General features: G+C 41.3%; 2 protein-coding genes across 9 annotated transcripts in view; one reads left to right on the top strand and one right to left on the bottom strand.

The window, feature by feature from the left end:
* Nucleotides 1-155: 155 nt before the first annotated feature.
* Nucleotides 156-8,161, bottom strand: WDR12 (WD repeat domain 12). The gene is made up of 13 exons (XM_040070205.2): nucleotides 8,030-8,161; nucleotides 7,854-7,948; nucleotides 6,762-6,856; nucleotides 6,010-6,116; nucleotides 5,058-5,173; nucleotides 4,510-4,664; nucleotides 3,802-3,847; nucleotides 3,533-3,618; nucleotides 3,206-3,346; nucleotides 2,986-3,091; nucleotides 1,933-2,065; nucleotides 1,353-1,425; nucleotides 156-620 (listed from the first exon to the last, which is right to left on the bottom strand). Exons 1-13 carry the CDS (start codon nucleotides 8,068-8,070, stop codon nucleotides 543-545), a joined length of 1,272 nt encoding a protein of 423 aa, XP_039926139.1. The 5' UTR covers nucleotides 8,071-8,161; the 3' UTR covers nucleotides 156-542.
* Nucleotides 8,162-8,224: 63 nt separating this feature from the next.
* Nucleotides 8,225-27,982, top strand: part of CARF (calcium responsive transcription factor) — a 34,778-nt gene continuing 15,020 nt past the window's right edge. For 2 of the 8 annotated variants that reach the window (XM_040069839.2, XM_040069834.2), the window contains exons 1-12: nucleotides 8,225-8,299; nucleotides 11,946-12,067; nucleotides 13,604-13,870; nucleotides 14,862-14,982; nucleotides 17,190-17,319; nucleotides 17,710-17,794; nucleotides 21,709-21,898; nucleotides 24,073-24,193; nucleotides 25,055-25,198; nucleotides 25,642-25,875; nucleotides 26,267-26,429; nucleotides 27,406-27,481. In XM_040069839.2, the coding sequence (XP_039925773.1) occupies nucleotides 13,661-13,870; nucleotides 14,862-14,982; nucleotides 17,190-17,319; nucleotides 17,710-17,794; nucleotides 21,709-21,898; nucleotides 24,073-24,193; nucleotides 25,055-25,198; nucleotides 25,642-25,875; nucleotides 26,267-26,429; nucleotides 27,406-27,481 (1,474 nt within the window). In that variant the 5' untranslated portion in view covers nucleotides 8,225-8,299; nucleotides 11,946-12,067; nucleotides 13,604-13,660. Of the gene's footprint in view, nucleotides 8,300-8,501; nucleotides 8,666-11,945; nucleotides 12,068-13,603; nucleotides 13,871-13,990; nucleotides 14,046-14,861; nucleotides 14,983-17,189; nucleotides 17,320-17,705; nucleotides 17,795-21,708; nucleotides 21,899-24,072; nucleotides 24,194-25,054; nucleotides 25,199-25,641; nucleotides 25,876-26,266; nucleotides 26,430-27,405; nucleotides 27,482-27,982 lie in introns of those variants that run through there. The other 6 variants (XM_040069837.2, XM_040069833.2, XM_040069838.2 and 3 more) reach the window with 5 other exon arrangements.

Genomic DNA, 27,982 nt, shown 5'->3' with positions numbered 1-27,982 from the left:
CAAGTTCCTCTATATCATGCTATTTCCACTGCACACATACCAAGCCTTCATCCTAGAAAGAAGCCTGGGTTCTTAATTAAGGACTCCCAACAGCAAGACTGAGAGGAGACCTGAAATGTCATTTTTATCTGAAATGACACACTAAACCAATGAACTGTTGATAAAAGCTTTATTTTTTTTTTTCAACAGAAAGCTGGTAAACTCAAAAAATAATTTAGTCAGTGAGTAGTTTTTCTGTAATTATCAGCAAACAGTTTACTTCTTATTAAAAGGGCTATACAAATAGTAATTTAAAAGATGTTAATTCAAAGCCATCAAAAAGGGAGGAAATGATCTTTGATTTGTTTCACATGAATCCCATTTGGGCTTTGCTATTTTTCTGTGAGAAATATGGGTATAGGTTACCAATACAAAACCAGGAATAGCTCTCTGAGCAACAAACTCTACCTTTCTTAAGAAGCTGGTTGTGTAGAGATGCTAACAGAGAGCAACAGCTGCAAAAATCTTGTTTTTTTTAAAAAAAGTCTTCTGGCTGTTGACCTTCATGCCCCAACATCAGAGGCGGTAGCTGGGTATCTGTAGCAATACAGTTTGTTGTCTGCTCCTCCACTCAGTAACAACTGAGGAGAGAAGGAAACTGTGGTTAGTATCAGAACGAAGCAAAATAAGTACACAAAAGTTAAGGACTCAATTTTTCTTTCCTTTATAAAAAGCAGTAGTGAATAATAAACTGCTGATTCCAGGTTTGAGTCATGCATTAAAATGCAGAAGCAACTTTGTCTCTTACTCTCCTCTTAAAATTAGAAGTGAAACTTGTGTAGGAAAGTTGCTAAAGCTTTTCCTGACTTTTGCAGTGAACAGGAGCCACACTGAGAACCTTGAACACTCACAGAATGGGGTTTTTTGGTAATTTTAAATATGTGTGTACCACTACAGCAGCAGAACAGCTTGCTATAGAGGATTATAGTTTCCCCCTTTTATGTGTACTGACTGCACGCCCCAGCTTTACTTCATGCTGCTGCTTTAGTCCCAGTGGCAGAAGACTACCTTGGAACATGTGTTTTCTGAGTAAGGTGCAGTGCTGTTCTTGTCTCTCCTTGGTTGGAATATCACTATAATGCTCAGTTAAAGCCACAGAGCTGCTGCTGCTGCTGCCACCCTTTCCTTTGCAGAGTGTGGGGACATGCTGCTGTGCCTGTGACACCACCACCCAGACATCCAACACAGCACAACTACAACTGCCTGCTCTCTTCCAGCTTTAACCATAAGGAAGTAACAGCCCATGACTGCTTTTAGCTCTCCTCTTAAACACCATGTGTACAAATCAAGAAAGTTGCTCTTCAGATTCTTACCCCTGCTTCTGTCCAGTCCACACACAAAACCTTGTCTTCGTGAGCAGCCAAGTCATACAGAGGCGCCTTGCAACTGGCGAAAAACAGGTTTGAAGTTACGTGAGCAATCGCAGACAACTGGTCCCAGGGAGAAATGCTATCCCAATGCTATCAAACAGATGTGATCAAGCAGTTATAAGCACTTTGAGAGCACAGACATCGACCATCTGTGATGCTTCCTCTGCTTTCCCCAGAGCCAATCACATTAGTATTATCCTCTCCTACATCCCCAAAGAGAAAAGCAGCAACATTTTTCATCTGCTTGAAAACAACTTCGAGACTGAAATTCAATCTGTTGTGAGGAAGAATTTATTACAGCTTCCTTCTTCCATGTGTAGATGCTGCTCAACAGCATATGTGGTAAACTATAAGTGTTTTTCTCCATCTTATTTTATGGTTGACTTCCAAAACCTAGAGGGTTTTCACAAATGCCACACGTGTTTCCACTGAATGTGTCTGACTGCTTTTGCTGTTTCATGAGGGTAGCTCACCCTGTAAGCTTACATGCCTTTGAACAGCAACAAACACAGGTTTATTTTACCTCCTTGTGTCCCAAAGCTTCACAATGTTGTCCAAAGAACCAGAGATCAGCTGATGCTCGTGGGTAGGTGACCACTTCACAGATGTCACCCAGCCTGTGTGAGAAGTCAGAGACAGGAGTACCAAGGAGCCATCTGAATAGAAAGAGGAGAAAACACAGATGTCAGCAGATGCTGAAACCAGCACTTTGAAGGTGTGTACAAAATCCAGTGTGATTTCACTTCAAGTTAAATGTTAAGTGAACTTTATTTAAAGTAAACAACAATGTAAGCCATGCAAGTTCCGAGGAAGAAAAAAACCCAAAGAAACAAACCAAACCAAAAAGAAACCAACCCAAAACCCCTCAAAATGTATCTTCTTGTCACTAAACTACCTTTTCAAAGATTTTTTTTTTTTTTAAAGCAAACAAAAAGAAACTTTTATTAACAACATGTAATATGCTGGTGAACTTTGGATTAGATCTACAGAAACCAAACAAGTAAATGTTATTTACTATTTGTGGCCTTCCAGTATCTGAACAGAGCCTACAAAAAAGATGTGTTCAAGGCCAGGCTGGGTGGGGCTCTGAGCAATCTGCTCTGGGGGAAGTAGTCCCTGCCCAGGCAGGAGGGTTGGAACTACACGATCTTTAAGGTCCCTTCCAACCCAGACCATTCTATGAAATGTGTCTATGAAAATAAATCTGGCAGGCTCAGTCATAATATCTGTAATTCCATCTGTTTATGAAATATAGTACCATGTCCAAGTGATTACTGTTTCACTTTAACGATTATCAGACCAGCCTCAGTCTGAAGCTTACAAAAAAAAATCCATTCTGTAACTGCACAGCTAAACATTCATTAGCAAATTAAAAAAAAAAAAAATCTAAATTATTAGGTAAGAAATTAAAAAAAGCCTTGCACGAGAATACAGAAAATACATGTAAGCTTTGTATTTAATGAAAGCCCCCAAATGGCTGGTTGCAAGCAGAGAGACCAGAAAAGTTTGTCAGATGTCTCAGGACAGAGTTCTGATTTTGAAGAACATCTTTGAGACCTTGCACGTTGAAGCTCACCTTTGCTGCGAGGATCCCACAGTCTGATATGTCTGTCGGTGCTCCCTGACGCAAGACGTCGACACAGCGGTGAGTAGGAGATAGAATTGAACACCTTGTTTCCAGTCTGCCAGTAAAGAAAATAATAACTCTAAGGCAGGAGCTACTATTTTACACAGCTTTTTCTTTTTCTCTGAACTGGACTCCAGCTGAACCTATAGGCAGAGTATAATGACCTCACCAAAGTTGATTTGAGATCTCCAGTCTCGGCATCCCAGAGTTTAATGGTGTGGTCCCATGATGCGCTGCAGATTTCTTCAGCATCTGACCACAGCACAGAGGAGATGGCTTCTGTGTGGCCAGAGAGGGTTGCCAGGGGAGTCTGGAATTTAATGGTGACAAATGTGAGTCAGTTATCAAAAAAATCTATTATTTCAACAAATAAAAAAAGTCTGATTATCCTGAGACATACCAGCAGGAGTTTTAAAGTCACCTTTAGCAAAGAGAAATTATTTGTCGTGGCTACACTTCTAAAGAAAAATCCAGACAAACCCAGAGCTCATCTTACCCTTGTCAGTCCCAGCTGTTCAGTTTTCTGCTTTTTCCGTGGTCTGTTAGCTGCTTCTTCCATCTCATCCTCTTCATCTGTAGGTACTGGGACAGAAGACAGGCAGACTTGAGCTATAGGTTTTTGAATTCCACCTCCATATAAGTAATTAAGCAAATCCCCATATTTGTGGTGCCTACAACCAGGTGATAACAAGATCTGAAATTGTGTCATTAATCAAACCAGTAACACACCATAGTGATGTACAGCCTTACAAACTTAGATCTTACCTGCAGACCAGATCTTTAACATCTTATCCCAGGATCCGCTGCAGAACTGTATGAACACAAACATTTTGTTAAATATTGATGCACATAGACCTTGGAAGAGAGACCTGCTTGAGAAACGAACCAACGTGTTATAACACACAGTGCTGGGCTCCTAAAAATCCCCCAAAAATGTTTGGCATACATCAAATTATTCTTTTTACTTCCTTTGTAGGAAAAATATCTACAAAATACCTATTTCCTTCAGCATGAAAACGTTTGACTTTAACCTGATATTGAGTCAAGCTGGGAGCAATGACTCCACCTTTGGTGGGAGTACTCTGTTGAATTCCTGGGTGAAGGGAAAGAACCTCTTTACCACCTGCTTTTTCCAAGAACTCTGGAATTTTTTTTCCCACCAAAACCACTGCAAAAAAATTTAGGTCAAATTTCAAAATAGTTCATTATAGCACAAAATTCTCATGTATTTAAAGTAAAATACACTTTAAAATTTATTTTGTTTTCTAAACTAAACGGTTTTGTGATTCTATGGCTTAGCATTGATGTAACATTCCTAATTCCCAATAACCACCACTCATAGCAAGACTGGAAAATTATCACTGTGTCATAAAATCATCATGATGCATACCCATGCAAGGACAAAGCCAGGATTTTTGAGGAACAGGCTGCTAAATCCCAAAACACAAAGGTTTCTTTCCAGAAGTCACTCACTTTGGTTCTCGTACAATCAACAGCCACGGACTCGACACTGCCAGCGTGTCCCCTGCAGCAGTGCAGGGCTTTCACTTTGTTCTTCTCCACGTTCCACTCCCAGAGCAGGACAGTTTGGTCCATGGAAGCGCTGAGTAACAGGCATGATAAACTGTCTGAGGAAGAAAAAGTTTACATTCACGCCCAACTCAGCTTTCCAAAATCTTTTTAAATAATTATTCTAATCCTAGAAGAGCGAGCAGACAGACAGATACTTGTATGTGTTTCAGCTTACATCCTGTGACCCTGCAAGTACAGTTAATATAACTACATCTACACCAGAATCTGCTAATGGAGACTGAAAGGTGGATAAACAAGAATCATCTTAAAGTAACTATATCCATTATAGTCAAAGGACTATTTTATGCACACCATGACTTCATTTCTTACACCACTGACAGAGACTGAAATAATTACATTTAGATAATGAAATATCCATAGTCAAGGAATGCTAACATTTCTCCCCCATTAAATCAAACTACTACTATTTCCCTGCTATATATACTGACCTTGCTTCACCCACGCCACATCCTTCACTACTTCTGTGTGCCCAGCTATTGTCATGATGGATTTTCCTTCCACAGACCAGATCCGAGCAGTCTGATCGTAGCAGCCAGTTAATATCCTACAGGGTACAGCGTTGGAAACATCATTGTCTTTAAGACCAACAAATGTTTTTATGAAATAAAGCCTCAACCAGAAACTTGGAAAACTCTTAGCAAAGTTACTGGTTTAAAAGAAATACTTTGAAAGGGGGGACAAAATGGTTTTTGCTACAGGGCCAAGCTTCATTAAAGCCTTGCAAGTGGGAGGCCAAGTGTTCAGGCTAGAAAGACAAGCAGTGAGAGTACCGCATGCTCTGGTTGGTGGGACTTAAGATCCCTTACAGAATTTACATAATTCAAGACTTAATTTGTTAGTGAAACTAGCATGTTGCCAGAGGTTCTCAAAGCCTTTTCAAATCTCTCTTAATATATGAATATTACCTAGTTGATTAGAAAATTAATGTGAAAATACAGTAGAAAAAGGCAATTATGCCTCTTTGGCTTTTTTCCAGGAAAATCTCTGCAGAAAGGTATGCTGCTCTATTTGTTGTTAATGGGTGTCACCCTGGAAGTCAAGGGTTTAAGCAAAAAAGAGTAATGAGGAAAACCTGCTTTCCTTTGAGAAAAAAAGGATACTAAACAGCATTTGTTGTGTTAATTTGAATAAGGAGTATCTCAAGTTCAGTGTTTCCAGCTGTTTTCTACCTGGTTAAAGTCACTGTCATGTGACAGTGTAAGCAGTGAACTGCTTACAAAAGCAAGTAACTGACTGACTTGAGGTGTTAAAAAAAGAAAAATAAAACAAATAGGGAAAAAAAACCCACCCAAGGGATTATTAAAGAGAAAATATTGCTCTACTTGATACTATGGAGGAACACAAATAAGCAAGACAAAACTTAGAACTGGCTTAATGTACCATTCTTCAGTGGCTTGAACGGAACTGATCCAGTCATCATGGAAGATGCATTCTTCTGGTTGAGGGGCCATGTATTTCTCCACATACTCTATTTCCACCACTTCTTCCTGAGCTCACAGACAAAATACTTATTTACTGATGTAGCGTGGTTTTGGTTTTTTTAATAACTAACAGTAAAATGTAACTGTAGAGTGGCACAAATATACAAGTTTATTGACTAAAGGTCTTGGTACCCAAGTCCTTCACCACATCAGTAGAACTAAATATTTAGGAAAAAAGTGTGAATTACATTGCTTTCCCTTTATTTATTCAATTACTATTAATAGCAAGCTGGAAGCAAAAGCAAGTGATTTCATTCTTTTTACATTCCTTTTCTTCTGTATTTACTAATACAAAATGGGTGTCTAAAACACTTCGCAACATTTTCTAGAGGTAATATTAAACATCCCCATTATCCCCCACCATAAGAGACAAAAATGTATTAATGATGAACTGAATAAGAAGAATTTCTCCTCTGAACTGTGCAGACAACAGATTGGATAACATTCCTTGCACCGCTTTGTCGGTAGTCTCTAATCACTGCAGTTCATAATGGATTTAAAAATACAGGGAATTCTCCTGGGAAAGTCAGAAAAGAAATGAAACTGAGCAAGGAAATCTACCTAGCTGAGTGTAGTATCAAAATCAGATTGAAGTAAACTGACTAAGTCTGTTCTACTGTCCAAGAAGGGGAGACATTGAGTATGACTTACTGTGGAAATATTTTCCATTTCCATGTGTGTGACCAGCGGCAATCGCAAGAACTGGCCATTGATAAGGAAGTCAAATTCCACATACTTGTGATCCTCTGAAACAAATTGGGAAAAATCAATGTTCAGGTGACAGTATTTATTTGATACCTTCAAGAATGGCATAATTTTGTGACTGGTTTAGGAAAATGGAGCCAGGAAGAGTTTAAAAAAGACTCAAACATAAACAACCCCCAAAAACCAAACCAAAACCCCAAAACAAATGACAATAAGAACAAATACCCCAACCGATTAGTTTCTTCTCACAGTTTTAAATGGGCAGCCCATTACTTCCACAGGATTATTTAAGTTAAGAGGAAGACAAATTTGCTGTTGGGGTTCAAAGAGTTGCTTGCCTCTTACTGTATTTTCTCTGTAGCTATGCGTAATCAAACCCCAGCGGTGCTTCCTGACTGTTCTGTATGGATCTTGCCACTTGTTACCACCAGCTAGAGTCCTGTATTTGTGGAGCAGTAGGAAAATCCTAAGAACTTTTGGGTCATATTTCTCCCTTTGTAATGGCATAAATGACATAGGCTCTGCATTTTGGCAGTAGCACTGCACTGTGCACTAGTTTTCTGTTCAAGCTTGTTTGCAACGTCATGGGTAAAATGGGATTTTCCAAAAACATTGGACAAGTGTCTTTCCTTAGATAAGCTTTCAAGCCAGTGGGCCCATTTCAGAGCTGACAGAATAGCTGAGGTTTTCTTAAAGGCTGTTATGAAACCCAAGCCTCTGGTTTCATTAGTTTTTGTACCAGGTTTTGGGCAACACTTCCATTCCTGTGGCAGCCTGGCCCGTGGCGCCGGGCACACACAGTATTCCAGCCCTTGGTGCATTTCTCCTGGGACTGCCCAGCAGCCCCTGTACCCGCAGCGTTTCAGATCAAGCTCCAGGAGTGCCTCACTGTGGGCAGCCAGGCCAAAGCAGCGGGCAGGACCGGCTCGGGCTGTCGCTGTCGCCGTCCCCGCCATCTGTGACAGCCCGGGGCCGGGCCCGGCCTGGGGACACGAGGGACGCCGGGCTCCGGGGGGCCGGCCCCGCCGCGGGACCTACCGTGCGCCGCCGCCAGCAGCTTGTTGATGAGGTGGCTGAGGTCGGTGGTCTCGGAGGTCGCGGGCACCGAGAAGGGCACATCCTCCACGGCGAACCTGCGGGCACAGCGCTCCGTTACCGCCCCTGCGTCACCCGCTCCCGAACCCACCCCCGGCCCGGGAGGGGAGGCCGCTCACCTGCGGTTCTCGGTGCGGAACCTCGCCGTGAGCTGCGCCATCGCCGCCGCCGGCACGGGCCACGTGTCGCGGCGCGCCCCGGCCGAGCCCCCCGCGGGACCGCGCGCCGCCCGCGTGCCGCGCGCCCGCCGCGCTCCCGAGAGGCCGCGCGCCGCCGCCTTCCCGGCGCCCCCCGCGCGCCCCCGCCCCGCACCGCGCTGAGGGCGGGCGCGCGTGCGCGGAGCGGAGCGGAGGCGCGCATGGCGGAGGGGCTGCGGGAGCCGAGCCCAGGTGGGGTAACGCGCCTCCGGCATCTCCCCCGGGGCCGCCGCCTTCCGCCGCCCCCGCCGCGGGGCCGACGGGCGCGACGCGTGCGGGCTGAGGCGCCCTTCGCGCTCCTTCAGGGCTGGGGCGCGGGGGCCGCGTTCCGGGGACCCTCGCGGGTGCGGGAACGGCTCCTGTGGCCGCTCCTGAGCGCGGCCGCCCGCGCTGCCCGGGCTGGGGCAGTGCCCCGCTTGGCGCCCGGGGTCGCTGGAGTGGGGGGTCTCTGCTTGGAGTCACTCGGGTTGTGTTTCTCTGCCTGTCAAGCGACACACCCACAATAAACTGCCTACTAGAAGTAATAAACCCAACGCGCGGTGGACTTAAAAAGAAGCTGTAAGTGAGTTTGGTGTTTTGGGAGAAAGCTGTGCTTGTGTGAGGATATGCTGTATGCTTGCGTTGTGCATAATATTTTTTTTCCCCCCCTACCTTTTTGACAGTCCTTCGTGGCCTCTGGGGAACAACTGGCGTTTCCCCTGAGTGCTGGGTCGGGTTTTGGTGGCTCCGCTTGCTGGAGCGGGCGGGTGTTGAGTGTTTGCTGTTTCGTGAGACTCTGAAAGCTCATCTGTTTATTGAGCATACTTCAAAGACCTAACGTTGTTTGTCTGCGAAGTTGACACAGGTGCATTTTCCAGTTTTTGGTGTCTACCAAAAACTGACTTGAGAAACGTTTTAAGTGTGAGTCCCCAGATCTTCTCTGTATTCTTAACAGCATCTGCCTCCTCTTCCGCGATAGTTACAATGCTAAATTTCAAACCTGGTACAAGTTGGCAAAGCTAATTGTAACTCCTTTACTGGGGAGTATCACTATGCCCCAATTTCCTCCCTGATATGTTTTACTGTAATCCGTGCCCTTGAGAATTTGTGCGACTGAATGGTTGTAGAGAAATGCCCTCAGAGGGAGCTTTTTCAGACAGTGTATTTTGATTGCTGTAAGCTATGCAGTTATCTGAAGTATAAAACCTCGGCAACATTTTGCAGAAAACCCAAAAGAGATTGATGGTGAAGCATTCGACTGTATGTATTTTCTGTTAAGTATAACCAACACCCTGCATACAGTGCTTATGATGGTTCTCATGTTTGCCTGTGCTGGCAGTTTCTGTGGCTGCTTGCTCTTTGTAGAGGTGAACCAAGGACAACAATGGCCTTATTTATTTTACAAAGGTGCTTCCCAAATGGAAGCAGGGTGAAGGAAATGGAGCTGTGGCATTAAAATACACTAATCCATGTGCTGGAAATGGCTCTGGAGCGCTGGACTCAGGAAGCAGCCTACAAAGTCGTGGGGGTGGAGTTGTGTTAAGGCTGAAGCTGAGGCATAGGGAACTGCCTGTGTGCTTTGAGGATGCAGCTCTTGTTGCCACTGTACACTAACATTAAACGTCCACATTTCTCCTTCAGCTGACTGTTAAATGTGTGATACAGTGGTGTTACTGTGAGAATTTTTGTGGAGCTCACTTAATGTTTATGAAGAGATACTTGTTGTTATTTACACGTTCATGACAAAATATCCGTAGGTATACATAAATATACAGGATTTATCTTTCCTGTTTGGGGAATTGGTCAGCAATATTTGTATGACTATAAGGTCTATTAACTGTGCATGTACTTGTACACGTCTGTAGAAGGATATTTCTTTAGGGCAGAAAATAATAATCTTCGTTTGTTGTTGCTCACAAGCACTTAGGTTAATGAAACCTGGATGGCTAAACCATGAAGTTGATTTTCCAAGTGATGTGTGTGCCAGTGGTTTGCCCAGGTTACAACAGTGATTAGACAAAATCATGGGACAAAATTGTACCACGGGGATTATTCTAAACAAATGTAAATCTTCAGATTTTTCTGGGCTGCTTGTGAAAGGAAGCTGGATCAATATCACCATGTATATACCCTACTGCTGGATTTTTTTCCCTGGGCCTTGTTATTAACTGTTGTTAGATGCAGGATGTTGGGCTGCCTGGGTCATTGGTCTGTCCCCATAGAGCTGTCCTTGTGTTCTGTTGCTGGGTTCCAGCATGCTCAGAGTACGTGTCATCAGTATCTCTGGAACAAACTCAGTTTATCTCAAAGAGCTAAATGTGCTGCTTTTGCAAAACTGCCATGTCTTCTTTACATCTTTGAGCTGACAGGAAATGGTTGAGTGATGACGAAATCTAGTTTTCTGGGTTTTGTTTTTCATTTGCTGCTAAGATGCTTCAGACATTTTAAAAGGAACATCTTATAATTGTTCTCAGATCCAAAGCTCAAAAAAGCTCATGTTTGGTAAACATGAGGTAACTTCATTTGGAACTTGGTTTGGAGTGTCATCACTTGAAAATTGAATGGAAAAATAAATCTGCTTTAGATTAAAGTATTAATATATTGAGCATATGAGCAGCTTAACTTCTCAACGTTGTTTGTATCAGCAGGATGCTTTATTCAGCTTCAAAAGCCAAGGTGATGTGGATTTACTTTGCCTGTGTCCTTTATACCTTTGCAAAGCAGAATAAATCTGTGCTTTAAGAGTTGTACATTCTTTTGAAGTGACTCTCTAGCCCGTTACAGTCTCCTTACAAAAGCTGTAAACAGTTGAAATACCACAGCCAAGAAGGTCCGTCTTGAGGAATTTGCTTGCATGGTGTGGTGAAGAAGATACAGCTGGTAGGAGTCATGTGCTAATATAGTGCAGCCTGTCTTTAAAATAAATACTGAAGGGAAAAATCGTGACCACTCTTCCCCCTCCTTCACCCCAAACTACAGGAGTTTTCTTCTATTCAGTTGGGTATGTGATGTGTGCAGCTTTATGTTTGTATACTCTTGTTAGGTAGGGGCCAAGTTAATTGTCATTTTGTCCTGTTGCTTGGAATGTTTGGGATTCGTCACTGCTTTTAAGGGTATGCTGTGTGCATGAGAGCATTATCCTGTGGATGTGGTAATTCACTGCCCAGTATTATCTGTCTGTTTGAAGGTTTATAATGGGCAACTGAGGATCTTGAAGCTTTCTTTGGGTAGGGGGTGTATCACTGAAATGCTGGGAGCTCTGTCTTTTTGTCTTCTACCCTGTGATTAGTGCCAAATTTTGTTTTCATATCTGGTGGGTTTTTTCTTTCCAAAGCATACCACTGTATTTTCATTTAATTTCATTTTATTTCATTTATATGGTGTCTTATAAGCCTGTAAAACAAATTGATTTCCTTCAAGATGTCTGCATGACAGAGTTGCATAATGCAAGTTCTGTCTGGTGATTATGGAAGAAGGTGACTAATGTATTTATGAAGCACTGCTGGCATGTGCTTAAATATCAAGTGTTTTCTAGATGTGTGTGGTTGTTAGTTCAGTGCTTTTGGACATATTCAGATGAAAATGGTGGGAGGGTGTATGTGTGTTTTGTATCTGTGTATGCAATGACAAATCAAGCATGTTGTCTTATATAAAAGGCTAAGCTGTACTCCTGGAGCAACACGCTGACGTTTTTCTGGAGTGAGTAATAAAGTGGTAAGGAGGCAAGGATTTCTTGAGAACTTTGCTGTTATCTTGCAACAGCATTAGAACTTGTAACACTAAATTTGTAAGACCTAAAGACAGCACCTGCAGCAGTCTCCTGGCAGAAGGCTAAAATGAACTTTTATAACCTTTTCAGGTCACCTTGTAATGGAAGAAAGTGGAGCTGACCATGATATTGCTATGGAAGGATCTAACTATTTGTTCATAGGCAGCTGTAATGGTACAGAAGAGTCAGAAACGAATGATCAGGTTTTCCAGGTGAGGTATGAACACTTGTCCGTGAAGATGCTTCCTTCACATCCACTCTGTGATTAAAATATGCTATTTCATGAATGCAGGGTTTTTTTTCTTGCCTTTAGAGTAATACATCGTGTCTTTTAAGAATGTACATCCTTCCCTTGGATTCCTGTGTCATTCAGTTTTGAACTGATGAATATCCAGAGGTTACATGTAATGACAACCTTCAGTAATTAGATCCTGCTACAGTGCTGAAGAAATGCATGTTTTATCTTGTTAACCCTTTAAAAAATGAATACTTTATATGTGTTGGAATGGAGAGGTTCAGAACAGGGGAAAATGAGGTGACATTGCTTAGTGACCAAATGTGACAAAGAGTCCAGGGACACAGGACACCTGTGTATGTGTTGAGGAAGAAGAGTCTTTCATATATTTTTTTATCAGATATTGCCAGGTCTTCTTATTTTGGGAGATTTCTGTGCATGAATACTCTTCTGCAGATTGTTCTTCTAACATAAAATGTCATTCAGGTAGTGATTGACTTGTGTGCTTATGGTCTCTGCACAATGTCTTTAACACAATGAGTGCCATTTGTTTCTTGCTGCTTTTCTGGTGTAGTTCACAGTCTACAGTTTCAGCACAGAAGATTTATATCTGCAGAACTTTTGATGAGATTATTTAGATCAAATCTGACTTATATATAAAATTTAGGAATGTTTTTCTTCATTATTTGATTTGCAGTGTATTAATTTTTGTCACAAAAACACCAGAGTTGTTTGTGCAGTTGCTGCAAGAGATACAAGAAATTGCAGCCCTTCTTGCATTGGTGCAATGACAGCTTGACATGTTATTGTACACAAGGACTGCCTATTTTTCCATTATTTTAACATGCTTAATGTTTGTGTTGTCAGTTTCAACAAGACAAGTATTTCTGCCTATGCACTTAAATTTAATGAAAATGGGACGTACTCTAAGACTTCACTTGTGCAAACGTGATGAAGATGTGCTCTATTTATTTTAAGATTTTGAAAATCTGATTCTTGGCCTTGTGCTGTACAATTCTTAGCCTTGAATCAGAGGTTGTGTTGCTCATGTTTCTTCTTTGGTAAAGAATTTTAAAAGTGTGTAGAGATTTTTTTTCTTTGTAGCTAAATGCTACAGATGTGTGGAATGTGCGGAAATGCTAAATGTGTGGAAAGGCCGGGTGGAATAGTATCTAAGATTTCTTCTGAAGTCAAATCAAGTTGGTGAATATTTTACAGTGTTTCTTTTTGGTATATGTCTTCTCAGTTTCTGGGCAGACTTGAGAATGTTTTAAAGTGGTAAGCGGTTCTGGGGAGCAGATTTTGAGCAAAAGGATTTGTGTTTTGCCTTAGTAGACAGACTTTGTTCTAGGAAGCAGGAATATGAGTACTTTTTTAGCATGGAAATAGAAAACAAAAGTAGAATTAGCCTCTTGAGCCAGAAGGACAAGAACTCTTCTGAGTATACAGTATAGCACACTACGCTGGTTTTAAATGCTCTCTTTTTTTCTTTTTTTTTTTTTTTTCTTCGTAGAAGCTGCTACTCAAAGTACATTTTACTGTTTTTCCTCTGTGAAAGCAACTAACGTGCATGGATTCCAGGGATCCCTTGTCTGGCCAGAGCGACTCTCCCCCAGCCCTGCCCATCGCGGTGCCCCTCTCGGGCAGCCCTCCAGCATCGGCCGTGGCCGCGCGGCCGCCCCAGGCGCGGTCCCGCTCTGCGGAGGAATTCCACCTGGCAGAGCAGCCCAGGCAGCCCCTGTGTGAGCTGCAGCCCCTGCGGGGGCCCAGTGCACCCATGGTGAGTGTGTCTGCGCACGGGGCTGGGGCTGTGCTCACAGATGAGGGAGCTCTTTGAAGAGCTCTCTTTCTTTCGTGGTGGTTTGTTGTAGCAACAGCCTGATTCAGACTTTATCTCTAGCAACAAGGTGGAACTTTTCAATGGTACAGTTCATGCTCCAGTTGCCCTTCTTCAGGTAGGCAAATCCTGTCTGCAACCATTACTAATTTTATTAAACAACAGCTGATGTCTTTTGTCAGAATCGAGCCTGGATGCTGTAGCGTGATAAGATCTTGTATTTCTATTGCTGCTGCTTTCTCTGTAGTCTCTGGATAAATCTCTCTGGTTTTTGGGGGGAATCAGAGCATTAGCAGTAAGCCACATCATTATGTCTCACCTTTCCCCCAGCCCTCAATTAATTTTCTTAAAATATTGCTTTGTAATTTGTAATATCTATTTTGTAATAAAAGAGTCCTTTGTAATTATGGGTGAATATGATGTAAGGAGTTGTTCAAGTTTTCAGAATCCCCAGTGATTTAATTTGTATTGATATTTTAATCCCTGGAGCTTTTCTTCTCTCTGCTTTTGCATGACATGCTGCCCATAGAGGTCAGTTTCTTTGAATTAAAGGTCACAATTTTTATGTTACTGTTAGTTCTGCTAGTCCGTGAATGGCGTTACAGCGAATCCAACTATGAATGGCTTTCAGGTGTTTGATAGCTTTAATAATAGAGTTGTCAGTTTCAAATAAATGTGTCATTCATTGTAGAATCAGGTAGTGTGGGTTTTTTCGTTCCTTAATTAAAGGCCTATTTTAAAAGGGGAAAGTAATTTTAAGAAATTGACAATAAAGAGACAGTTTTCTTATTATGTAAAGTCAAATAAATATACAAGCCCTAACTTTAAGCAAAAGATTTCCTGTTCTAGTAATAATCAATAATCAAACCCGGTTGTGCTGCATGATCACTGTACAAACTAGAGTCATTCATGCTGCTGTGTGACTGCCTTACAGATGATTGTTGCCAGCCAGTCAGAAGATGGACAGGTGCTGCATGTCATTCCTTCTGCCCAGCCAGGAGTGACCCAAGTGATTTTTCCTCCAGGTCAGCTTCTGGATGTGACCAGCCCACAGGGTGAGTTTAACCTGTGGGACTCGAGGGCTTGTGCTCCTGTGATGAAGCTCATCCTCCATGGTCTTTTTTAAGCACCTTGTTTCCTTTCTGTAGTCAGTTATAAGACAAAATATTCACTGAATCTCACGTTCTGATTGTGAGTCTGGCACCTCACACGCCACATTTTCTGTTGGGCAAAAGCCTTATGTCCCATTTCTGAAGGGTATGTGATGGGTAGATTGACGTATCAAGCACAGAGTTGTTTCTTACTTTACTTACCTTTAATAAGGATATTTGTGCCATCAGCTGTACTATCAGTATTTGTTTACTTCATCGTGAATGAAGTAGTTAATTCCTGTAGTGCAGACAGGCCAGAAGAACATTAAGTCATCTGTTCCAGAGATCACTGGTGATGATGCATCTTTTGTGAAGCCAGGAATTAATCACTTATCTAGAAATTCAGTTCCCAGTCAAGGAAAATAAGATGTAACTTTCCATTCATTGGAATGTGTTAGTGTCACATTTTAAGTGTGTGCTGAGATAGACAACTAGAAGCACAAATTTTAAGGTTTTCTCTAGAAAATGGACATACTGAAATCTGAAAGCATTAATTATTTATCTGCAGTCCTTGCTGAATGGCAAAACGCTGTGTACTAGTTTGCATTCACAGAGTAAGAATGAGGTGGTCACATTTTGTTAAACTCTCAAATGTTTTAAATCTGTTTTTTCATTCTCTCTCTAAAATTCTCAAGATTTGAGCACCGTTTAAGTGTGTAAGAATAAGAGTAAGAATAGTCCTGGTGCTGGGTAGATGGAAGAAGGATTTGCAATTCAAATCATGATCTAGCCCTTTTCACTTAGAGTTGCAATATGGTTTCCTGACCTTGCGTTGAAAGACTTGTTCCTACCCTAATGCTCAACCTTCCCTCCCTCTCCAGCTCTTGCTGGAGTAAAACCAGGTTTGGTTACAGCACAGTCTTATATTACTTTAAAGCCAACTGGGAGCCTTTAGTTACAAAATAATTGCTGCTACTCTTTGTAAGCATTAAGTTGAAATACTAAATAGTGGGTTTGCATTTCCATTTTTCATGCAACTTGGGGTTTGGTCTCATAGTATTTGAATACATGTTGTACAACAGTACTCCAGGTGTCATTTGTGTGGGGGTTTTTTTGTGTGGTTGTTTTTTTTGTTGTTTGTTTGGGTTTGTTTGTTTGTTTGTTTGTTTTTCCTGGAGGCTTACTGTGTAAAAGACTTTGTAGTGTTTTGGTTTTTAAAAGACATTTGGGGAGACTTGTCAGCAGTTTACACTGGAGGTGAAAAAGGAGAATGGCCTGTCAGCTCCTGAGTTTCACTCATCTGCACATGGTGGTAATGTGTGGAATGGTGCAGACTTCAAAGTAGCCTGTAGTGTCTTAAGGGCACATCCCTGTAGGAGGAACCAGTGCTTTGAGCCAGAGCGGTGTTAATCCGAGTGCACACTTACGAATCTTCTTAGGGAGCTTTGTGTGGATCCATTTCTGTGCTGTGTCAATAGCTTACCACTCTCTCTGGATAAAGGAAAGAAGCTTTCATAACTGAAGGGCAAAAATCCTTCTTCTAAAGAGATCTCGTGTGTTTGTGTTCAGACCAAAGTATTGAACGTCTGCTTTCCCAGTTTTCCATTATGTTTTTGTTTAACTGTACACACAGGCTTCAATCGAAGAGCAATTTTTGGCTTGTGGATTGCTCCCTATTACCAAGAATGGCTAAAACATTTGTTCTAACAGCATGTCAGATTCAATTACAAGAGGCCTGTTTTTCTTGTTTAAGTGTTCTTTTCTAAATACAAAGCAGTATCATTACCTCATTTTTTTTGTTTGTTTTAAAAGCAACCAGCTTTTGCGACTCGCAGCTGAACAAAATACTTGAGCAATCCAATATGGTTTCCTGGAAGCAGAGTAATTTGCAAGTTTTTCTGATTCTTTGCCTGGTTGTGGAGGGATCCATAAGCATTAGCACAATTAGCAAAGTCCTTAAATATAAGCAGCCTTTTCAAGTGTACCTTCTTATGTGTGCCAGGAATTTGAGCACTGATTCACAACTATTAGACTGCTTTATCATCTATAAAACTTCTTTCTGATGTCAAAAGGCTTGCTTTAACAACACACAAAGTTTAATCATAGCTTGTTTTTCCCCATTCTACATTCAGTTATTAACTAAGAAGCCGCTTTTTTTTTTTTTTGTAAAGATATTTTGGAAGAGAAGTGTGGTGATGGGAACCTGCAGACTGTGGTGGTGGCTTCTATAGCAGACAGTGCAAGCAGTTACATTCTACATCCACAGGCATCTCTCACTATATCGAAAAAAACAACTACCAGGTAGGTCAGGGGTTAAAGGGATGAACAATCATTTCCATCCACTGTTAGCACTGCCTTTTTTCCTTGTAGTTTGTTTTTGCAATGGTTATCACAAAATTACCATGGAACAGAGGTTATGAACCCACATGGTACTGAATGTTTGGAGGACTTGAATGTAGAAACCAACAGGGTTTTAAAATGCTTTTTTAAATTGTGGATTATTTTAACAATGAAATAGAATATGAAGAAAATGAACCACAGATTTTTAAGGCATGTTGATATAATATCCATAGTTTGATCATATGCTCTAGGGTTATACATAATACACTGATTTGATCTTACCTAGAGTTTAGACTAAGTTGTTGCTTTTCTGAATGTCTGCATAGCCTTCTATTTTTTTTTTTTCCCCAGGGTAGTGGAAGATTCTTTTCCAATCCCTCTTCAGCCATTGCCACTAAATACACCTGCGTGGGCACGCCATCTAAGAAGCTGTGAGGTGGGCCACAAAGAATTCTGACTTCATCTTTTGTCATCTAGCTCTGAGACAGTGTTCCTGTTCCTTGAAAGAAGTAATTCATAGCTGTAGAAGTGTTCAAGCTTCCTGCTATATAGCACTGGTACTGCTGGCACAGTTAAACACATAAAGTGCTGTGAAATTCCTTTCTGTTTTGAGAATTTTAGAATAACTGACTGTCAACAGTTCCCGAAGTAAAAGAATTGCTGCTGAAAACCTGCTGGCTTGTAGTGCTGGGAAGAGCCATTGTGTGCCATGTTAGTTTGCTGTTGAGTGACAGTGCAAACTTTGCTGACTTCTGCAACTGTTCACGTGGTTTGTGTTATCATGTAGAAATCAAAATCTGTATCGTTGGCCAGTGTAAAATCTAAGACTTAACACACCCTCATATCAATATTTCACTAAAGATTCCTATTTTAGATATTCTTGCTGATTTCTTTTTTTGTCCCAGCAAGTTAGGTTACTTGTGCTTGTTTTCTCCTTTGTTGAAAAATGCTGTCTTTATGTTCTGTGATGGTTTTTGACCTAAACAGAACTCTTCCATTTTTGCATATTGTTAGATGTTTGCAGAGCTGTCCTGATGACTAGGATGCTGTCAGCAGCTAGAATGCATCATAAGTCCCCTAAGAGGAAGGGAGGGGAGATGGGAAGTTTCTTGAGAGATCAACTACCCCTTCCTCCTGCTGCCAGACTCTTCGTGATTTTACTTTCTCTTTGTACCTTTTAAAAGGAAAGCTCATAGTCTGTAGCTGCCTAATCTCTTTAGATATCTCTACCACTTCTTTTTTGTTTTGTTTTCCTATTGACTTGACCACTGATAATGAGAAGTTGCAGTTTGAGGGACCTAGAAATTGAATTTCTTTCTGTATCTGCTTAGAAACATTTTTTAAATTAAATATATTCATCTATTCCTTTTGTGTTATGCCATTTATTTAATGAAAATGGTACCATCCACTCTTATGTCCATGTAAATGTTAAGAATTCAGAAAATTGATAGCATCAGTTCTTCCATGGTGGAGATAGCATTTTTATAGAATCAGTTGCTTAATTCAGTTGGCCAGTTAGCTCATAAAGTTCACAGTGTTTTTAGTACTGTGTGGTTCATTCATTCCTGTCTTCACATCCATGTGGCTTATCTGAATCATTTATTATTGGTATCATATTGTCAGAGGATTTAGGATCTGCTTTGTCTCTCTATTACAATAAATTTCACTCGCTGTGTTTAAAATTCGCAGTGGCATTTATAGCAAAGTTCTTATTTTTAAAGAAAAGGAAATAGAAATAATATCTATTTGAATATGTTCTGAGGACACAAACATATCCATCTGCTGTTCAACAGAACTGTTGCCTGTATGCATTAATCCTCCCTGATCCACCAGAGAGTGCTGGGATGCATTGTGCCTTTTTTGGGGCACAGACTAGAGACACTGGGATACTGAGGTGTCATTTATCTTTCAGGTGTCAAAATGTTTTGTTACTAGTAACAGAGTTGAAGGGTCCTACTGAAATTTGCAGATCAAGTTTGAAGAGATGCTGGTAAATATGGCAGCTCACAACTCCACTCTTTCAGTTGTCCGCCAGAATTGAAACTAAACAGTGTTGTGGTATCTGTGACTCGCGCAAGATGTCAGCAGGTGAAGCCCCTGCACTCCAAAGGGCAGTGACTCCTTTGGCAGTTAATGCTGTGGGCAAACACCGAGCAGTAAAAGCTGATTGCCTTGGGAGGTTCAGCTTACACTTGCTGTGTCTGGGCTGCAAAGTGCCTCTGGTACCCTGCTGCTGTGAGTTTCCTCATCTGGGTGTGTGTACTTCAGGGTAAGCTTATGTACTTTGCTGAGGCAAGGCCAGGGGAGAAAGAAGGAATTGCTCCATTTTTTGGCTTGAAGCATGGAGTTAAAAAAGGCTGGAGAGTACGTGATTACTTCAAGGTAATTACATTGTTACAGAGTTAATTTAAAACCAGTTCCTTTCAATAACTTATGTTTAGTTTTCAGTGGTCTGATCAGAATGCATTTCCTGCATGTATCAGCCTACTGAAATAAAATGTAATTGAAAACTGCATTAATTAACTATACAAAATTAAGTTAATTTATTTGTCTGAAGAAGGTAGTCTCATTTATCTGTTTTTTTTCCTACTTGTGCAGCCTGTAGAAATCAGGGCTGTTATGTACTGTATGGTTTTCTTCTCATTGTCCTCCTCCCCTACCACCAATTTAGGGAAAATGATCTAACTTGTGCAAAAGTAAAGCCAGAATAGGAGACAGTGCCTTATCCGTTTTTGGTACTTTTCTGGTACAACAGTTTTATCAGTCTTCTCATCTCTCTAAAATAAGGTCAGTGACCTATTTTTAGTGACAGGTATAAGATATGGGGAAAAACAAAACAAAACAAACCAACAAAAAAACACCAACAACCAAACAAACCAGCTGGTTTTGCAGTATTTATTATGTGCAGTGGTGCTGTAATCCCTCTTCTGAAAGGCAGCATCCCAGATTTCTGGAAAGAAAAGAAGTTCTGGTACTTCTCAGGCTACTTTGCTTCTCCTGAATGTTTCAGATCAAGTTTTGTTCAGAAGTAGTATTTATAACACCTAGCTAAACAATTGGCAGTGTCTCTCGCTCCCCGCAGCGGCGTGGGCGCAGCCTGTGCGGGTTGGTTCGCTGGCGCACAGTGCCTGCAGAGCAGTGAGCTCTGCGCTGTGAGCAGTGCCAGTGACTCACACGCAGTGCACACACAGCCCTCCCTGTCTGGCCTCGCACTAGCGGCGGCGCTGTGCTGGCACAATTCATTCATTGTTGACTTTAGGTCTTGCTAACCGCCGCCGTTCTGTTTTGCTTAGGTGAGTGTGAGGCAGGTTTTAAGGAGTTGTCACGAAGGTATCTGTGTGATAGTCTTTGAGAGACACTGTTGCTCTTTTGCTGTCAGTGTTGTTTCATATCTGGGTGTTCTGTCACTGAAGGTGGCAAAACAACTCTATCAGACCTTAGTACTCATGCCCCACGTGTTTGTCCTAGAGATATACTTTAACACTGGACTGGCAAACTTCTCTGGCTGTTACAGCTGGTTGGCCAGCCTGACCTTGAGCTGCATATAAACAGAAGCAAGTGTTACATTCTGGGTTTTGATGAAAAGTTCTTCTCTGTCCCGGTAATTTTGTTGCTTGCTGGCTGGCCTTTGCAGACCAGCCCTGAACCAACTGTGATGGGACTGAGTAGCTAGATAACTACTTCGGGTCAAGTTAGATGCAGTTTTTGTGGAGTTGCTCAGACATTAGCAGAGCTCATTGAAATTATCATCAGTTTGCATGTGGCAAATCTGGTATAGTACATTTCTGTGTGATGCTGAGAATCAAGAGTGCCTCGAAGGTTGGGAGGGATGCTGTGGGAGACATTCAGTTCGAAGTTAGTGCACTGAGTAGGTGAGACAGTTACTGGTGGTATGGGCAGGTGCGTTCTGCTCCAGCTTAGTGCAGGGTGTGTGTTGCAGTAAATGTAGAGACAATTACTCATGATTCAGAGATTCTCTATGGCAGTCAAGTGAAAAACTTAATATAATACTAATTTGTCTAGTCATTGTCTGCAATTGTAAACCACAGGAGTGCAGTTGTCCTCTGGAAATCAGAGTTGGCAGTGACTGTATCCTTTTCAGGGCTTCTTGGTGTTCTTAGGGTCTTGATGGCTGACAAACTCCTGACCTCCGTGGGGCCTGCTCTTCTGTTAGATCCTATGATAAATCTCTTTATGAGGATACCACTGTGGTGACAAAAAACATGGAATGCCAAAAATCTGGGCCTATGTTCTCACCTGCTGGAGTCCCTGACTGCTTTTGTTTTCTTGTGCAGTGTTCAGCAGTCAGATGGGTGAATAATCCTGTTATTTCCCATCCTTTCCACGCAGAGAATTGGGGACTCGTACCGCGGCTATTGTGTGAGCGAGACAGAGTTAGAGAGTGTTCTCACGCTACACAAGCAGCAGACACAGAGCGTGTGGGGGACGCGCCAGTCTCCAAGCCCAGCCAAACCTGCCACACGCCTGATGTGGAAATCTCAGTATGTCCCATATGATGGGATCCCCTTTGTCAATGCAGGTAACTAATTTTTAATAACTTCTTTCAAAATTTCAACACTGGCACCCAATTGGCCGTAAAGGAGAATCTTTATGTTGTTCATTAGTTTTGATAAGGTCAAGACACAAACAAAAAAAGGAGCAGCTTGCACACTGCTGTGAGAGTCTGAGGGAGCTTGTTTCCTTTTTTATGTTTTGCTATGATTATTTCCTTTTGTTCTTTAGAGATTAGCTAAGTACCATTTGATGGGGGTTCTTGTGATGAGGTCTTTAGGTGGAAGTCCCAGCTGCTCTATTAGGACGTGAAAGTTCCCATAAGGGTAAGAGCTTGTTCGATTATTCTTGCCTGATTTGAAGATCTTTAGCAGAGTTTGTTCCACAGGAGTCACTAAGCTATTTAAATTGCAAAGATTAAAGTAATAAATAAATAAATTCAAAACACCAAACAAGCAAGCAAGATAAACATCAACAGACCTCAGCGGAGACACTTCTGGCATTTGGGGTTTTTTGAAATGTACATGCAGACTTCACAGCTTGGTAGTTACATATTTAGCTCATGAAATTACCAAGAGTTTAATCTGGATATAAAATGAATGGGCTTTACTTGCTACATAGAGAAAATGAGTGACAGGAATGCATGTTATGTTTGGGGTTTTTTCTTCCTTTTTTCCTTGAAAGTTACTGAAAAAGGGAAATGTTAGCACCAGTTTTAAAGCTTCAGCAATAAACTGAGATAAAAGAAAACTAGGAATAAAATCAAAGCAATTTATCCTTTTTTTCCCCAACATGCGTATGAGACATCTTTAGTTTCATCTAGATCATTTAGTGTCTTATGGAAGCACATCATGTTGCTGTTATAATACTTCAAAAGTTTCTGGGTATATCACTTGTGGCTTAGGCAGCTCCTTATACAACATACTAGAGTACATGAACTATAAATAAAAGATAACTAAATGTGATGTTGAAGACATTTGGAAGATACCCCTTTCTTGACCACTTTAATGCCTTGCTTTTCAATCCCTTTTGTTAGAGGTCTGACTGGAGGAAGTCACTTAATTTGAGTTTAGAGCAAAGCAGTATTTGTTTGAGCCTGTCTGGTTTTGTGCACTCTGAAACTCTGTTATTAAGCAGTTAAGATTTCTTAACTGCAATGCTGAGCTTTTTATGGGCCAGCATGGTCTGAAATGTTGATTTAAGCCAGGAGGCTGGAAATGGCTGTTGGCCTTGTGTCATGGTTTGACCCTAGCTGGAAATCACCACAGCTGCTCACTCATTCCCCCAGTGGGATGGGGGAGAGAATCAGAAAGGAAAAAGTGAGAAAACTCATGAGATCGGGACTGTTTAAAAGGTAAAGGGAAATCCACACACACACGCAAAGCAAAGTAGGGAATTCATTCACAACTTCACATCCCCAGGACAGCAGGACACCAACATTTTTAACAGTTACTTGGGAAGACAAACACTCTTAACTTTGAATGTCCCCTCCCCGCCCTTCCTCTTGCTTCCCTCGGCTCTGTGTGCTGCACATGGTGCCATATGACATGGAATGTGACTTTGGTCATTTTGGATCAGCTGTCCCAGCTGTGTCCCCTCCTGATTTATTTTGTCTCTCAGCCTCCTCATTGGTGGTGTGGGGTGAGAGGCAGAAAAGACCTTGACTCTGTGTAAGCCCTTCTCTGCAGTAACTAAACATCCCTGGGTTATCAGCACTGGTTCCAGCACAAATCCAAAACACAGCCCCACACAGGCTACTGGGAAGAATGTTAACTCTATCCCAGCCAAAACCATCACACCTTTGATTTCAGCTGGAGATTTTCTCTGTTGTTTTGGGGGTTCTGCTTTTTATGTTTATTACCAGTATTGTGCTCCTTTGGTTGCTTGAAAGACTTGTCATCTTGTGAAGTATTGATGCTCACCAGGGCAAAGTCCAATATTTTGCCTTCACATATGTTGAGGAGTGCTGTGAGGTGTTATAATTATGTTTGAGAAATGGTTTAAAGTGCTCTGAGTTCTTAGATGCTGGGAGAGAAGCATTTGCATTGTATTTGCTTGCTGTATCTGAAGGTTCTGCCTTCTGAAGAGTCTGGCAGCAAACAGAAATAACTGCTTCAGAACTCTTGTCTCTTCTGTAGTTAGTATTTTACTGTAATGAGTTCAGTGATTGCTTGAACAGAGCGCATTACTTTCTGTTTCCAGGAAGCAGAGCCATTGTAATGGAGTGCCAATATGGGCCAAGGAGGAAAGGATTTCAGCCCAAAAAAGCTGGTGAGCAGGAAAGCACCTCTGGCCAGCTGTACAAAGCCACTTGTCCAGCAAGGTAAGAATTATCTGTAAAGCTGTGAGAGTGACTGAGCATCCTAAGGAAGCATTTTCTGTGAGCCATGACAGAGCACTGGTTTGGGGTGGTAGCTGATAGTGTAGCTCTTAGCTTTATCTCCTTGATAAGTTGAGGTTGATACTCATTTAGGGTAAGGAGGAGATACTGCCCTGTTTGACTGAATGAGGCTGAAACTTGATAGGTTCCCTGAATGCAAAGTAGCACTGTGAAATACAAGTGGGATTCATTATCTACCTGAGCATTCACAAACTATTGCGGTGTACTTTAGTGACTATTTCTGCTAAAACTCATCTTATTTGTTGTTTCTTCTTCAGGCTTTTAATTGCACTGATATCAGACATCCTAGTTTAGCCCTGTCCTGTGTGCTGGAGGAGTTACAGTTCTTCCTGTCACTGGGGATTTTCTCCTTCTTCAATGCTATGGGTTTTTTCCTCACCCTTGAGCATTCTCCTGGGTGCTTGTTCAGTTTTTTACTGAGCTAAGAGTGTGTTTGATGAATAGTTGCAGCTAGGTCTGTATGTGCTCTATTCTGCACAGCTGGGTGAACTGCAGCCAGTTCACAATTGGTGTTAGTGCATTTACTATACTGAGGGACAAGGGCTTTTGCTGAGGAGTAAAATCACTCTGGCTGAGTGGCTTCCAGCTCAGAACAGAAGTGTGTCTGTCTGCATCCATATGTATTAATGTATCCTTAAGAATTTTACAGTTCTTTCAGACTCCTCACGCTCTCTAATTGAACTTTTTTTATACTGCCTGATATGAAATAAGTGGGATTTTTGCCTTTCCCTTCCCAAGGACGAAGTATACTGATGGAGAATTTTTTTTATTCCTCCTTGGAAGGATCTATATTAAAAAGGTTCAAAAGTTTCCAGAATACGGGGTTCCTACTGACCCTAAAATTGACAAGAAAATCATAAGAATGGAGCAGGAGAAAGCATTCAACATGCTGAAGAAGAACTTGATAGATGCTGGTGGTGTCCTCAGGTGAAACTTCCACTTTTTTCTTTATTTTCACAAATGAAGCAGAAAAGAGCAGTATTTTAATTGGGTTGTTTTGTTTTGTTTTTTTACCTAGTCACTTATTAATAGTAAAAAATTAACAATTCCAAAAATCCAAAGTCAGTAAGACTTCTATGACACTGAAGTATTAATTTGGTAAATGTGTTAAGCACTAAGCTATAGAACTTGCAGGGTTTCCGTGCAGGGTATCAATAGACATAGTTGTATTGTTTTGGGTTTGATCTAGTTCATTTTGCATTGAAAGGTGTGAGAGGGCCCTGAGTTTTGAAAGACAGCTTCTTGCTCAGGGGCTGTAAAAACTTGTCACGCTGACTAGGTTGTTGATAGTTCTCAGGCTGTTCCCCCAAGACACTAATTTTTTGCCTTTGTTTGAGAATTGTGTGTATGAACTCTCTCTTTCTTGCTAGGTGGTATGTACAGTTACCTACTCAGCAAGCCCACCAATATCATGAAATGGAAGCTTCCTGCCTCCCTCCTTCACCATCCCATCTTTCTGTGTCTTCTCCTGAGGAGGAGGAGGAAGTCATCAGAGATGAGAACAGTACTCTGCCTTCTCGACTTCATCCTCAAGTGGCAGACAAGATCCGAGAGCTGGTGTCTCAGGGAATAGAGCAGGTCTATGCAGTGAGGAAGCAACTGAGGTACAGAACTGTCTGCAGTGCTCTCAGTCTGTAGTGCTATATCTACTTTTGTATTTGATTAATTTGGTTTGCAGCTAAAGGGCAGTGCTGGTGCATTACTGAATCTAATTCCCAGATGTCATGAGTCTGTTTTTCTCAGCTTTTGATATCTTTGATGTCATTGTAGATAGCCACTAAGAGCTGCTGTACTCTTTAAAGTTACTTGAATAAATGGGGGTTTTAAATTCCAAACTCTGTAGCAGATGCGCAAAGAGCTGGCTCAGAGGATCATCTAGCTTGCTTTTGTCTTGCCATTGCAACAAGGGGAGGGAGAAGGTAGCAGTGTCTCTTAACAGTGGAAATAGTGGAATATATTTAAGTATGGTAATAAATGTCCTTTAACATATGACAGAAAGTATGTGGAAAGGGAATTGTTCACGCCTGATGAAGTGCCAGAAAGACATAACCTGTCCTTCTTCCCCACTGTGAATGACATCAAGAACCACATTCATGAAGTGCAGAAGTCCCTAAGGAATGGAGAGATGGTGTATAATTCAGACAGTATCCCAGCAACGGTATGTTGGCCTTTTTGTATCTTTTTGATTTTGGAGTTAAATACTGGAAATCTTAATTTTCACCACTTAGCTGTATTTCATCCAAAATTCTCTGTGACTTTATATTTCCAGCAGCAATATTTTCAGTGGAATCTCTGGCTGAGCAAGCTTGGATTAAATGTGAATAAAATCTTCTGACCTTATTCAGTGTTTATCTTGTCAGCATTAGATTGCTAGTTGGTTGACAAATTACAGTATTAGCACTTGTTGATGACTGCATGAACTGGAAGCCATTGGAGTAGAAAAACTGACATGTGGTGTAAAATTTTATTCATGGCTTTGTTGCTGTCTGTGTTTTGAAGAAGTTACTGCTACTTTTCAGTAGCTAAAAAATGGGGATGAAGTGTGTCTCAGGTGGTCTAAATTAGGACTTGGTAAACATTTTGAATGTGTAAATAGTGATAAATGCACTTCATAGTAAATGCAATGAGCTTGGAGTTGAATCTTCCAGATGCTCAGTAACTCTTGAATCTTGTTCCTTAATTTTCTTCCATGTATTGAGTAATAAAGGGTACACAGTGATCCTAGTTTTCCCAGTTATGATTAACTGCTAAGAAATAGCTGATATAAAATCAGCTTTGACAAGCAGCATTATTAAATCATGCTGTGTCATCAGTCTTTTCCCTGTCCCTATGCTGGTGTAGCCCAGGTGGGTGACTGTGCTTGTTAGTTAGCCAAATGGTTTGACTGTTTTCTGTTTTAAAGTCATTAAACTGTCATCAGCAGATAAAGCAGATAACCTTCCTGATACACAGTGCATGTTTAAAAATCTTTTACAGTACTTTTTTTGTTGAATCAAGAGGTCCTAAAATACGTAATTTTAAAAAAGTAAGAAATGTAGTTTTAGACACTGTTTTCTTATCAGTCCCATACTGAGCCTGTGTTCCTGTAGACAAGCTTGCATCCTTTCTGAGAACTGAGTTCTTTTTCCTTTCAGCTGCAATGGACCACAGACAGTGGGAATGTCCTCACAGAAACAGTGACTGTTGCGTTTGCCTCACCACCTTCAGATGGTAGGACTGCATGTATAACCTGTCTGTCTCCAAATATGTTTTATTAGCTATATCAAAGAAGTTCTGTTTCCTTCCCGGGAGGTTGCATTCATGTCCTGTCACTCAGGTGAACTTAGAAACATTATTTTGCTATAACTATTTTGGTTTACTTTTTTTTCTGTTTGACTGCATGTATGGAAAAAATATGTGTGGTCATGATGTTGTTGGCAGAAGTATTAAAATTATAAATTTGGCTTTTATTTAGCATCTTCAAGCAAACAAAAATTTTAATGGGATGGTTGCCTGGAAAGAACATTTTGCCTTGGATGAAGGTGCTAATAATACCTGTTTAGAGAGTATTAAGTGACTACTGGGCAGAAATGTCTGTCAGGGGACACAGTACTCGGGATCCAGTAGGGTACTGGAGTCTCCAGGTGGTTTGTGCTTCACATATGTTTAAATGTCTCGCTGAAAGGGACTTCAATACACATTGAGACTCCTGCTCCTCAGAAGTCATTGGCC

Source organism: Hirundo rustica, chromosome 7, assembly GCF_015227805.2.
Source record: "Hirundo rustica isolate bHirRus1 chromosome 7, bHirRus1.pri.v3, whole genome shotgun sequence".
NCBI classification, from domain to species: Eukaryota; Metazoa; Chordata; class Aves; order Passeriformes; family Hirundinidae; genus Hirundo; species Hirundo rustica.
The sequence above is the reverse complement of the archived record's forward strand: the minus strand, read 5'-3'. Positions and strand labels throughout refer to the sequence as shown.